General features: G+C 43.2%; 1 protein-coding gene across 1 annotated transcript; it reads right to left on the bottom strand.

Moving 5' to 3' along the window:
- Positions 1–24: 24 nt before the first annotated feature.
- On the bottom strand, positions 25–12,921 carry tmem91 (transmembrane protein 91). The gene is made up of 3 exons (XM_078245856.1): positions 12,261–12,921; positions 5,988–6,134; positions 25–3,047 (listed from the first exon to the last, which is right to left on the bottom strand). Exons 1-3 carry the CDS (start codon positions 12,699–12,701, stop codon positions 2,892–2,894), a joined length of 744 nt encoding a protein of 247 aa, XP_078101982.1. The 5' UTR covers positions 12,702–12,921; the 3' UTR covers positions 25–2,891.
- Positions 12,922–13,784: the final 863 nt, after the last annotated feature.

The following is a 13,784-nucleotide window of genomic DNA, read 5'->3' as shown; positions in this document are numbered from 1 at the left end:
AGTTCCTGAAGGATTTCAGTAGTCTTTTTGGGAGGAGAAACCAGCACAATCTATATTTGGAGAGCGTGGAGTAGCAGCCTGGTTGCTTTTAATGGAACAGCTCATAAAAGGATCATTCTTTGAGTTTTTTCCCCCCCCCCATATTTTTTGGCACTTTTTCTCGCCCATGTGATGATTTCTTAGCAGCTCCTTTATTTCTAAATCTAGAGCCAGTGTTTCACATCACAACCTTGCATTTCATTTGAAAACCCCTCATTTTTATTGATTTTGTTATATAATGGCACTATATGTATTTCTGTGTATTTCAACATCAAACGAAGCTGAATCAGTCCTTTCTGCAGGTAAACAATGAGTGATGCTGAATGTGAAATCAGGATGGATGAATGATGCACAGGTGCAGTTCTCTATCGTATCGAGACTATCTCTCAACCGTTACATATTCCATATGTATATGGCGTGGTGGAATCACTGATAGCTAGACCGGAACCGTCTCTGAGCGGCCTAAAAGCTGGAGAGATGGATCTCACTTCTCTTATTTGATATGTCTTCGCTTGAAACTGGGAGTTGTTCTGGCCCTCCTTCGTGAAGGCTGTGTAAAAGCTTTTATTCCTGCCCCGAGGAGCTATGATGGAGGACGGATCTCTGAGGAGCTATGAGCGAGTAGAGAGCAGCCTTCCTGGAAGCCGTGCAGCTGAAAGCCGTTGCTAACTCCGCCCATTCAGCGGAACAAATCACGTGACGCTGGGGGTGCCTGGGTAGCTCGTCACCTGGTAGAGCGTGCGCCCCATGTACAGAGGCTCAGTCCTCACTGCAACGGCTTCACTGCAGGTTCGATTCCGACCTGCATCCCTTTGCTGCATGTCATTCCCCCTCTCTCTCCCCTTTCATGTCCAAGCTGTCGTATCAAATAAAGACCTAAAATGCCAAAAAAAAATCTTGAAAAATAAAAATTCATGTGAAGCTTCAGAGGAAAGGACGTCTATTCCCTCTAAAAACACATTTCCTCGTTTCCTCTCTCCTCGCGTGATTACCTCGAGTCTCTCCCGTGCTCCCTCGGAGGGACGGACTAAGAAGCGAGGAAGGGAAGCAAGTGGAGGAAACGGGGATGCAATTTAAGATCTGGGATGAAGCCCCTGTCTCTTCACATAGAGTACGTAAGCGATCGTGTTTCCCTGTGGTAGTAGCAAGAAATTCTGGGCTCTCTGAAAGACTATTGCTTTGAGCCTCTCATTTAAAAAAAAAAAAAAAAAAAGAAGCTCTGGGGCTTCCCAGCTTTTTTACCCCACAGCGGCCGCGGCAGCGCGGGCGGTCCCACAGCGAGGTCCATCAGGATTTAGCTGCTGCCGCTTCCTTGCTGCGGCCTCTTTTCTCTTTTCTGCTTCTCATTATCCACCCTTTGTTATTGTGTCAGTGATATCTACAGTGTATTGACAACATCTGCATTTACAGTTTTGTTTTTGACTTCAGTAACGTTTCACACGTGATGATTGAAGACCACAGCACAGATGTAAAGGATGGCAGGTAACTCTCTTCTTCGGGTGACGAAACAAATCACATTTACAGACTGTATCTTCTATATGGAGTGATACTGTATAACTTATTTTTCAATAATTTTCATTAACGTGTGAGGAATGTCCTCTGAGCTGAATTATGTCCTAATCCAATAAGAAGTGACTATAATCTATAGAGCTCAACAGTGACCGCCCACTTTTTGAACCGCTCTGGTTCCAAAACTGATTTCCCCCGTTCAGTTGCTCCATTGACGTTTCATGAAATGCTTATTTAAAGAGGTTTAAGCCTGGAACCAAGCCAACCAGCTAAGAGATGAATCCTGACCTTAACACATTTGATTAGGGTTAAAATCAGTTGAAAACTGATGAAAAGGCAAAAGGTATAACACTGTGTACACAAACGATCATAGACTTAAGTGGGAGCAGCTCGCTATAGCTGTTTGCGGGTTAATTTCCATGGTAACAGCGAGCTCTACCAATCAAAAACGTCACTGTTACGCTTAGGATTGTGGGTAGTGTAGTACTTCTCCGTGACTTAGCGAATAAAACATGTTTTTCTTAAAACAAGGTTGATTTCATACGGACTTCTATCTTCTACAGGAACAGAAACCTTCGTTTCCCAACCTCACAGCTTCCTGGTCAGTCTACCTCGGATGGTTTAGACATTATGGCTAATTATTAAAAATCCTTTTTGGAGAAATTGAACGGGGTATTTCTCTGCAACGTGATAGTGATATCATGACTTAGCGTAAACATACACGCCACTTTTCTAAAGCCAAGCGGCGCGTTATCTGTACGCATTTTGAGCTATCCGCGTGTATGTCTACGCCGTATACAGCGAACGGGTTGGGTTTAGGAAAAGAAGAACGGGGCTGGGATTAGGAAACGTGACACGAAGGAAAAGAAAGTGACGGTTGGGATTTGGAAACATGACACGCTGGACATGAAGGAAACATGACACACGGGACATGAAGGAAACATGACAAGCGGGACACGATCCTGGCCTCCTAGGTGAAAGTCCTGTTTTTGACCCATCCACCACCCCAACCAACCTCCCTACGCAATCGCAAGGTAATGTAAGTCAATGGAGGCCAAACGGCGTTGATAAACACGCTAAAAAGCGATTATGCGTCTTGATAACACGTCAAAATGGCATAAGAATTGGCGTGTCATACATACGCCACTTCTTGAGATCAGTCTGGTGCTGAGCTCTATACACCAGCTCTCCAGTTGTTTTCACTATCTTTTTCCAGCTCGCTGTAGATAAAACATGACGACAGACAAAGACTGTGATTATTTCACATTTACAGGTGATATGTTGTGTTGATAATATCCATGAGATGCATGAGGTCTGTTTTTTTCTGTGTGCACGAGTTGCTTTTATGGTGGCTTTCCAGACAGGTAGGAAATCAATGCAGCGATGGCACAGATGTACGTTATGATTCCGAACACGATGGAGAGCACTGAGAGCCACAGAGCCTGGCGAGACGCGGCGTTGGCGCCCTGGAAATCCCCCTGAGCCGAGGCCTTGTTGGTCTGGAGGAGAAAGGAGAGGGAGATGAAGATTAGACGGGGGAAAAGAAGAGGAGAGAGGGGCATTGATCATCATTTGTCATTGTCCTCCCTGGCCTCCACTTTCCTCTTCCACTCATTCCTATCACATGCTAAGCCCACCGGTGGTGGAAGAAGTATTCAGATCCTTTACTTAAGTAAAAATACTAATACCACACTGTTAAAATACTCTGTTACAAGTAGAAGTCCTGCATTGAAAATGTTACTTAAGTAAAAGAATTTAAGTATCATCAGGAAAATGAACTTAAAGTACTCAATGCTGAAAAATCCCCCCATTTTAGAAAGTGTAAAGGCCCTGACACACCAACCCGATAATCGGCCGTCTGACAGTCTGGCGAGGTCAGTGACTCGAGTCTGTTCGGTGTGTTCCGTGCCGTCGTCAGTCGGAGGAGCCGTTGGCCTTCATCTGGGCCGATTTGACATGTTGAATCGGAAGGCGGGCAGTCGCACTCAACGACCAATCTGATTGGTGGAGTGCTAACCCGGAAATGATGAGCGGGATGAGCATGACTAGAGTCTCTCAAATTCTGACGAAAATCTTTTAAACTGACCTTTGTCGATCTGAAATGAAGACAGATTCAACAACTGCATGGTCTATTTCTCGGTTACAATGTTTTCAGAAACACGTTTCGGTGAACTATTTTCGTAAAATACGAGATCGTATTCCGCCATGATGGTCTGGCTTTGAAATTCCGGAGAAGCCAGACCCATGTGACGCGTTCGTCCAATCAGCTGCCGGTTTTCATTTTTTGGGCGACAATACAGATTTTCGCGCCTGCTGTTATGGAGACGTATTACGTCTCGCGATAGCGCAGAACGTACGCTCAAGTCGGCGTCGTTTCGGTGTGTTCCGAGGCACTTTTTTGATCAACTCGGGGAGGCAGTCAGTCTGCCTTTTCTGCCGAAGGTCGGCCGTCAGGTTGATGTGTCAGAGCCTTAAAGGAGCCAAACAGTGTTTAATGGTCTAATCATTTCAGCTGGACTTGTAGGCCCTTATATTGTTGGCTAGTTTCATTTATAATAAAACATCAGATTTTATAAACTACATTTGTTTTTTGTGCAGAAATCTTAATGTGTAAAGTAACAAGTAACTAAAGCTGTCAGATGAATGTAGTATATTTCTCTCTGAAATGTAGTGGAGTAGAAGTAGAAAGTGGCATGAAAAGTACCTCAACATTTGTACTTAAGTACAGTACCGGAGTAAATGTACTTAGTTACATTCCACCATGAAGCCTACATTATGTTCCGTCTCTGAATCACACCCTGCGTTTGTGTGTGCCCCCGCCCCTCCACACACACACACACACACACACACACACACACACAAACACACACCCTCCCCCCCTCTCTCTGGTCCGTGTCTTTGACTCTGACCTCTGTTTCAGGTAGCACTCAACCATATTGGAATTGTATCACCTTGGGTCTTCTTGTTATGACTCTAATTAAACCCTAATGAAGGCCATTGATCTGATCAAAAGGCCCATGCAGCTTGCTGCCAGTTAATGGGACCCCCCCTCCCCCGCAGTGCTGGAAAGATGCCTTTATAAACTAGGGGCCTCTAGCAACTAGAGATAGAGATTTTAGGGGCTTTTCTACACTGTCAGTGTAATGTTGACTAATGGGATAGTTTGAGCAGTCATAGCGTCCCCTTTTTATCCCCTTTGGCTTGCTCCATATTTCCACCAGCTTTGTCTTAGAAGAGACTGATCAGACACTGATTTAGACACTAGAGGATAAAAAAAATATGAGCTAGCATTGGAAATATGAATATTATAAAACAGGGATTACATATCTAGACACATGCCTACTGATGTAAACCACAGAATAAAGGGAAAGATACTGTTAATGACGAAACAATTATACTGTTGTTAACCATATCTTTCCCATTCTCTGGTTTACATCAGTAGGCCGGTGTATAGATCAGTGGGCTCCAGCCAGCATTTTGATGAGTGTTAGCCGACTAAGAATTTCTTTAATCAAGTACAGCCCTAGTTTTTAAACATCTAAATGAAGCTTACGTATGAACATTCAGTATGCATTATGGGACAGAGAGACTGTGATTCTAAAATGTAAATGTAAAAAATCCTCGATGCATATTTGCTTTTGGATTGGACAGCTCTGTGCTGTTTCAAAGCTCTTGTGGCATAATCTTTCAAATCTAGGTGTAATCCTCCCTGTCTCAACTCTAACCCAACTCCATGTGCACACTTGCGCAGCACTTAAGAAACTGGACCCGTTAGTCTAGACACACTGCAGAGGGGAAGAAATCCCCCGTGGCTGTGAACTACAGTGCCACGTTGTATCATGTCAGCTCAGGACAGACTGTGTGTGTGTGTGTGTGTGTGTGTGTGTGTGTGTGTGCGTGGGTGTGTCTCTCTGTCTGTGTGTGTGTGTGTGTGTGCGTGCATCTCTCTGTCTGTGTGTGTGCATGCGTGTATGTGTGTGTGTGTGTGTGTGTGTGTGTGTGTGTGTTTGTGCGTATGTGCATGTGTCTCTCTGTTTGTGTGTGTGCGTGCGTGTGTGTCTTTGTGTATTTGTGTACGTGTGTGTGTGTGCATGTGTCTGTGTGTGTGTGTCTCTGTCTGTGTGTGTGTGTGTGTGTCTGTGTTTGTGTGTGTGCGTGTGTGTGTGCGTGCGTCTCTCTGTCTGTGTGTGTGCGTGTGTGTGTGTGTGTGTGTGTGTGCGTGCGTATGTTCATGTGTCTCTGTCTATGTGTGTGCGTGCGTGTGTGTGTGCGTGCATGTGTGTTTGTGTGTGTGTGTGTGTGTGCGTGTGTGCGTTTGTGTGTGTGTGCGTATCTTTCTGTCTGTGTGTGTCTCTGTGTTTGTATGTGTGTGTGTGTGTGTGTGTGTCTCTCTGTCTGTCTGTCTGTGTGTGTGTGTGTGTGTGTGTGTGTGTGTGTACCTTCTGTGAAAGGTAGAAGGCAGCGATGCCCAGGGGCCAGAAGCAGCAGAGCATGGAGAAGAAGGCGAGACCCAGGTAGTCCTGAGGGATCATCAGAGGGAAGTTGCTCTCACTGTCTGTATCACTGAAGTCATCAATAGACGAGTCCTGGGGTTCAAACAGAGTGCATATTAGGTTGAGTTCAGGTTATATTCCCAACAAAAAAAAATGGTATCTGTTTATGCAAGTAGTTTTGCTTTTGTTTGCCCGGGTTTTAAGATTTCTGCCTCCACACAAATGAATTGGAGATAGATTTTCCAGCAATTGAACATCATATTTAAAAAAAAAAAATAATAATAATCTACAACAACATCTTTACATAAAAAATGTCCCCATAACTCTAGTTACTCCACAGAACACACTGCCAACCTTTTTACATGGGGACCTTTTATTTTATTTTGTTTTATTCAAAGCAGTCCAGAGATCTATGGGCTTTCCAGAGTAACTGGGACATTGATTCCGGAACGACATGCTGAATATATGCTACATTTTTAAAATTCCTTTCAACTTTGTGGCAGCCCATTGCTCTTCATCTGAATCGTGTAGAGTTCATAATATTGTGTGTTTGCCCACTTGCTTGTATCAGTTTTATCGAGGTAAAACAAGGAACATCAAAACTCTATGTGCATAGTTAGATACAACTATAAGTGAGAAATGTAGTTTTTGTAATTGGACTCATAGTCATAGTGTTGAGTATTATTTATTTTAAAAGTTGCATTCAACATACAAAGATAATATGCTCTAAAACTAAGTCACTGTTTTACAGAAGCATTCCAAACGTGATTTCTGTTTTGTTTGTTGCGTTCACGTCCTCCACAACAACTGTAAAACTTTGCTGGTGCCTGTAAGACAATGTGACTGAATGGGGTTAGTGTGGATGTGCACTAGCTCTGCTGACCGCAGGCCATTCGTGACTCACGCATCTTTTTGAAAAAGCTGCATATTCAATCTGACTTCCTCTTTCACTCTGGCCCTGTCATATTACTCTGCTTGTTTTATTTTGTGCGTGAAATAATTGTGCATTTTGTTTTCCAAAGATGCTGCCGTAACATTTGAGCAAATGCTTCAAAGACCTGCACCCTTTAAAAAAATCAAATAAAATCTTATCCACTGATTTTAAACATGAAAGAAGAGTACATTATTATTACAAACAGTGATTTAAAGATTAGTTCACAAGGTGATTTTAATTTTCTTATTGTCATTCACTCCATATGCCTGTTCTCTCTGATTTGTCCTGTCTGGAATTATTCTCATATATCAGGAGCAGTGGAGGAAGTATTCAGATCCTTTACTACAATAAAAGTACTAATACCACACTGTAAAAAAATACTCTGTTACAAGTTAAAGGCCTGCATTAAAAATGTTACTTAAGTAAAAGTATGTAAGTATCATCAGGAAAATGTACTTAAAGTATTAAAAGCAATAGTACTCAATGCAGGAAAATCCGATTTGACATGTTGAATCGGAAGGCGGGCAGTCACACTCAATGTCCAATCTGATTGGTGGAGTGCTAACCCGGAAATGATGAGCGGGATGAGCGTGACTAACGCCTCTCAAAATCTGACGAAAATCTTTTAAACTGACCTTTGTCGATCTGAAATGAAGACAGATTCAGCAACTGCATGGTCTATTTCTCGCTTACAATGTTTTCAGAAACACGTTTCGGTGAACTATTTTCGTAAAATACGAGATCGTATTCCACCATGATGGTCTGGCTATGAAATTCTGGAGAAACCAGACCCATGTGACACGTTCGTCCAATCAGCTGCCGGTTTTCATTTTTTTTAATACAGATTAGCGCCGCCTGCTGTTATGGAGACGTATTACGTCTCACTCACGCGCAGAACGTACGCTCAAGTCGGCGTTGCTTCGGTGTGTTCCGAGGCACTTTTTTGACCAACTTGGGGAGGCAGTCAGTCTGCCTTTTCTGCCGAAGGTCGGCTGTCGGGTTGATGTGTCAGAGCCTTAAAGGAGCCAAACAGTGTTTAATGGTCTAATCATTTCAGCTGGACTTGTAGGCCCTTATATTGTTGGTTAGTTTCATTTATAATAAAACATCAGATTTTATAAACTACATTTGTTTTGTGTGAAAAACTTAATGTGTAAAGTAACTAGTAACTAAAGCTGTCAGATGAATGTAGTGGAGTAAAAAGTACAATATTTCTCTCTGAAATGTAGCGGAGTAGAAGTAGAACGTGGCATGAAAAGAAAAGACTCAAGTAAAGTACAAGTACCTCAACATTTGTGCTTCAGTACATAGCTGTATTTAGCTACATTCCACCACTGATCAGGAGTGATCTTTCCGGAGGATTTTTTGTCGACATGTCCACAGGGAAATCTCGAATTGAGCCAAAAGCCAGATGGACGTAGGGCCCTATCTTGCACCCGGTGCAGCGCAGCACAAAGCCCAACGCTTTGAGTGTTGACCAACAAAAACCTGTTCTAAAGTCAATAGCGCAGCATTTCATTGTTATTTTAACAGTCATTAGTAAAATGCGCCTAGGCTCGTGCACAGCGCGCGCACACTATGCTTGTTACACACACACACACACACACACACACACACACACACACACACACACACACACACACACACACACACACAGGGAAGCGCAGCAGCACACAAACATGCAAAAGATTACAAATAAAAATATTATGGTGCTAATCTGCCATCATAATAGCAATGTGCCAGGGTACAAACGCGCCTGGCTTTTAAAGGGAATGGGAGATGACACTGATTGGTTTATTGCATGTTACGCCCAGAACACACCTATGAATTAATGAAGACACTAAGTACAACCCTTTAGAACCATGCGCCCGGCGCACAGACCCTTTTTTCCGCTGTCAAACCAAGGTGGTAAGCTTCTCCTCACAACGCGTACCTCCTATGGCGCCATTTTGATGCTAACAAGCACTCACCCCCCGTTAGCATCCCATTGACTGCTATTCATTTTGACGTCACTTTGACAGCGAATAACTTAACATCTGAAGCGTTTAAAGACTTTATTTGTCCATTGTTTATTTCTAAAGAAACACGACAATGTATAAAAGGCTCCATTGCCTTGTATCTCACGTTATGGCTCCGTAGCAGATGTTTTTGCAAAAATAGTCTAACGATTGTGTCATAACCACGGGACTTACTGTCGCATAGTAGAGAAATTACCGTATAGTACAGGAGAAGCTCTCAGGCAGTTTCGACTTACATTAGCTGTTTAAGTTTAATTACTAATGTTAACTAGCATTTTAGTTAGCAATAATTAGCCTGTGCCTATGTTATCTCCTTACATATACCTACGCTCTCCGTCTCTGCAAGATTTGGAATGATTGAGATTTCTCTTAGCACAGCTACCAGAAGACTTACAACTTTCAGACAGGTTGCTCACGTCACATTTATGTTGTCTCTCTCAGTTGGAAGCTGCGGAAAAGTGCTTCTAATATCCTTCACTGGTCTTTGTCCAGAGCAACGGGATCTGTTGGTCCATTCTATATACAGTCTATGCGTCAAACTAGCAAAAGTGGATTCGGACACGCCCTAAACACACCTGCGCCATGTGCTTCACGCCGTGCGCTTAGATTGTTAAAATAGAGCCCACTGTGTTAATATGTAAAGTCACTCAGGACTCCGAAGGTCTTCTCTCCTGCTCTGCCATCGTATAGTATTGATTAGCTCCACAGAATGACGCCATGAAGCAGTTTTGGGCTCCAGTTTGAGACGTCTAACTAAAGTGTTTGAAGTGAAACAAAGAAGCAAGGAGATGCTGTGTTGTGACTCTTTGAGGTCACTGCAAAGTTTTATTCCCAGAGGCTTGCGGCTGTGCATCCCTGCACTACTGCCAGCATTCACAATGAGCTTGGTATTTTGTGTGCTGTTCTTTTGTCCTCGTGGAGCAAACTCCTAACCGTGAACTTTGCAGCAGCCTCTTGATTTGAATGGTTTGCGGTACTTCTGTACTAATGTTTGTCCACTGGCTTGTGTTCTTAATCAAAGTAGTCTGGATCAACGGAAGTACATTTCCAGGATAAAGCCTGACATCAAAATGCCACAAATGGCAACAAATTGAAGATGATTTTGAAAAGAAGAAAATTTGGATGGTGCAACAAGGCAGGCCTGCTTGGTTCCTTTGGGGAATGATTGTAAAGATTTACAAAGAATATGTTTACGGCATTTCCTCTCTAATGGCGTTTTTCCATTACATGGTACCTGCTCGACTCGCCTCGACTCTACTCGCCTTTTTTGGTTTTCCATTATGAAAAAAAGTCCCTGGTACCTGCTAACAGGTACTTTTTTTAGTACCACCTCCTCAAGTGAGCTGAGGCGATACCAAAAGGTGACGTGAAAACCTGCTACTGAAACCTGACTAACCTAACTACTGATTGGTCAGAGAGAATCGTCACTAATCACTGCATCATCATTGGTAGCGACAGATGGGGGTGTCCTGAACAAACCCGCCTCAAGTTTCTTTTGAAACAAAATTTGTCTTCTGGCTGTGACAACAACAACACACCTTCGACGTTCTATGTGTGTGTCGCGGTAGGTCACGACAGTTTCCTGCAGCGGCGCTATGACGACCAGCCGTGCTCGCCTCACGCATGAGGCGGTACTAAATCTACAATGGAAAAAGGAGGACGGGGCACCGCGGCTGAGTCGAGCCGAGCTGAGCCGAGTAGAGCTGCTACTAGCAGTGGGTAAGCGCCATAACTGGGAGGTTTTGGGAGCGATTGGTGGGATTGCTGTGGACGAAGTATACACAGAGATACACCGGTAAGAGCCAATGAGGTTTAACCATGTATCCAGCTAATTGAAATAGCTCATGTTACTGTATTCTGAACAGTTAACTTGATTTATATTTGTATGTGGTGTTTTCTTTTGCGGGGTGCAAATGTTTCACCAAAACGAGTTCCTTCCTGAGACTATTTAGCAGAGCCGCCGTCGCTGCGTCCGGAGCTCAGCGCCGCCCAAGACGATTGTGATTGGTTTAAAGAAATGCAAACAACCCAGAGCGTTTTGTTTTTCTACTATCCCAGAATGCATCTATGGTGTAGCCGGACCTTACTCCACAGCACTGTGGAGATATAGCTGGCAATGTGAGACTAAATCGAAGTAATAATCGTAAAACAGCCTTTAGCCTTTTAGCTCACAGTGGGTAGTTAGACCTTTTGATACAACCTTGCGGAGAGACTTCATAATAATCTAAACAACCAGCGGCTACTTACTTGTGCCATTTACATCATATACATTCTCATGTCCCCAAAACATCAAATGACCACTGTAGTGACTCTTAAAGCTAATTTACATTTCACTCTAGGGTGGTCTTTTGCTCAGTGATCTATGAAATAGAACTGGCATCCTCCATCGCTGCTGTAGTGTCCTGACCTGCACCGCAGCAGGAAAGCAGTTTTATGTAATCTGCCTGTTTGACAGCAAGCATTCAATTGCCGCCTACCTTTGAAATGCATTGCTCATATGTCTATTTTTATTTTTCCCAGAATCTATACTGAGAATATGAATCTCTCTTGCTTTTTATGCAAAAGATTAGTCAATCTTTTCAGTCATTTATCCATCCATAATGCCAACCTATTCAAAACAAGACACTTGAAGATGTCCGCTTGGACTCTGGGACACTCTCTGGGAAACTCTCGTAGTTTTTCACTATTTCCTGACGCCTAATAGGCAAGACAATAATCGGTAGTTTCAACCATATTTATGTGTTACTAGTCTTTCTCTTAAACAGCTGCAGAAAGGGAATGAGTTGCACTGCTTTCCTATTAGGGCTCGGTTAAAATAATCGATTCTCCAATAAAACAAATTGTTTGAGTGATCAATTAATAAAATCCTAAAATTCAAAGTTTTTATGTATGCCTTTTTACAATAGATGTATAAGTAAAAAGTACTTACAAAAAGTGTAAGTTTTGTGGTCAATTCTTAATGTAAACATTAACCTGGTGCATTATTGAAAAAATATTTGATGGTTGATTTATGCTTGTACAATGTACAGCTTAAGTTCTCTAAAAATCTCTTTTATATTGAAGCAAAATTTGTATTGTATCTGAACTTTCTCTAACCTAATTGATATTGAATCGAAGATTCGGAATCAAATCGATTCAGGAAATCATTGGCGATGGCCAGCTTTATTTCCTATATGAAATTGTCATCATTTTGTTTGAAATGAATGCTTGATTTTACACTTTGGAATTTAAGAATGTGGTGCACGTCACGTCACTGGGATGTCTTACGTCAGAGTCTGGAAGCAGGTCATCCTCGTCGTCCACGCTGTACGCCTCGCTGTGGAAGTCCTGTGTCTCGGCCAGCAGCTTCCTCTCCAGGGTGGAGCCGGGCCGAATGTCCACAAAGGTGGTCTCCAGGTAGTCTTTGCTGAGCAGGGAGTCTGAGTGTCCCCAGATGGGGGCCGCCGGGTAGAAGGACTCCAGTGTGCGAGGTAAGGAGCAAGGGTCCAGTAGCTGCTGCTGCTGAAGCTCCGGAGGATGTCCACAATAGCTCCTCCACGCTAACGGAGGGTAGGCTCTGTCCTCCTCACACCTAACCAAGACGCCCTTAAACGTCCCGCCAGGGGCCTGTCCGGTCGCGGGACCCAGCCCCATCCCCGGAGCTGATGCGCGGCTGTTATTGGGGCCTTCTCCCAAAAGAGGGTGCTCCAGCTCATCTAAATTCTCCATCCCTCTCTTTTAATACCAACGAGAGGCCACTACATCAACAACCAAAATCTAATCTGCAAATCAATGTGCCTGAGTGTCTCCCTAAAGAGCGCCGATGGGTTTATGCAAAGGCAGATGCTTTGGTGACTTTAGTGTTTCAGTGATAATCCATCTTTAATCCTGTTCCTTAATTTTCATGTTATTATAGGCCTTGGTCAAGAGGCCAACAACACACGGCAGGTTTATAAAATATCCAGTGGTAGCTTTCTCCAGTGTGAGTATATGTATATATATATATATATATATATATATATATATATATATATATATATATATATATATGTATGGGATGTTCTGAAATTGTGTAAGGGGATTCAAGATCCTCTTTTCCTCACATGTCATAAGCTCTTTGTTTCATGGCTGTGATGGCCGCCCCACGTCTTTCATTTCACATGATTGAATGCGTCAGTGTTCATGAATATGCTAATGCTGGCTACTTTCTCTCTCATACAATATGGAAATGTCAATTCCGATGATGGAGGACCTTGATTAGCCCCAGACAGGCTAATGAAAACACTGGGCAATGGGATTTTCAGTGTGATTTGCCCTCAGCGACTCATAGAAAATGTATTTTGCAATCACATGTAAAGTCTTAATCTTAGCACAATGTCATCGTATTAGCATGAAAGCTCGGAATGTCAATCTTTCCCTGGAACCGTTCTGGATGGAAATGGCCAATGAGTTGAGAAATGACTGTAAGGAGAAAAACAAAAATGACTTTCAGTCTGTTGTGACATACAGCCGTGTGTTGGTTTTTTTTTGCACTGACACTGCTTTTACAGGCCAAAGGCAGCCCGCCTTCAAATGACTGGAGTGACGCACAGCAGGGTGTTTTGCAGCTTGAATATGCACAACCTCCGGCAGCAGTCAAACTAGTGGCGCAATGAACGGATTGGGGCCATATTTGAGGGCAGTTAATCTGTAAAAGCAATGAGGCTCCAGAAATAGAATCCTATGGTGCACATCGGCAGGTCAGCCGGCCTGCCAACATGCCTGTCCTCTGTTTTTGCTGCAGGAAGCGATAATGAAGAAATCAAAGTCCTT

Source organism: Sander vitreus, chromosome 3 (assembly GCF_031162955.1).
Source record: "Sander vitreus isolate 19-12246 chromosome 3, sanVit1, whole genome shotgun sequence".
Classification (NCBI taxonomy): Eukaryota; Metazoa; Chordata; class Actinopteri; order Perciformes; family Percidae; genus Sander; species Sander vitreus.
Note: the sequence above shows the minus strand (reverse complement) of the source record. Positions and strands in the feature narration are given on the sequence as shown.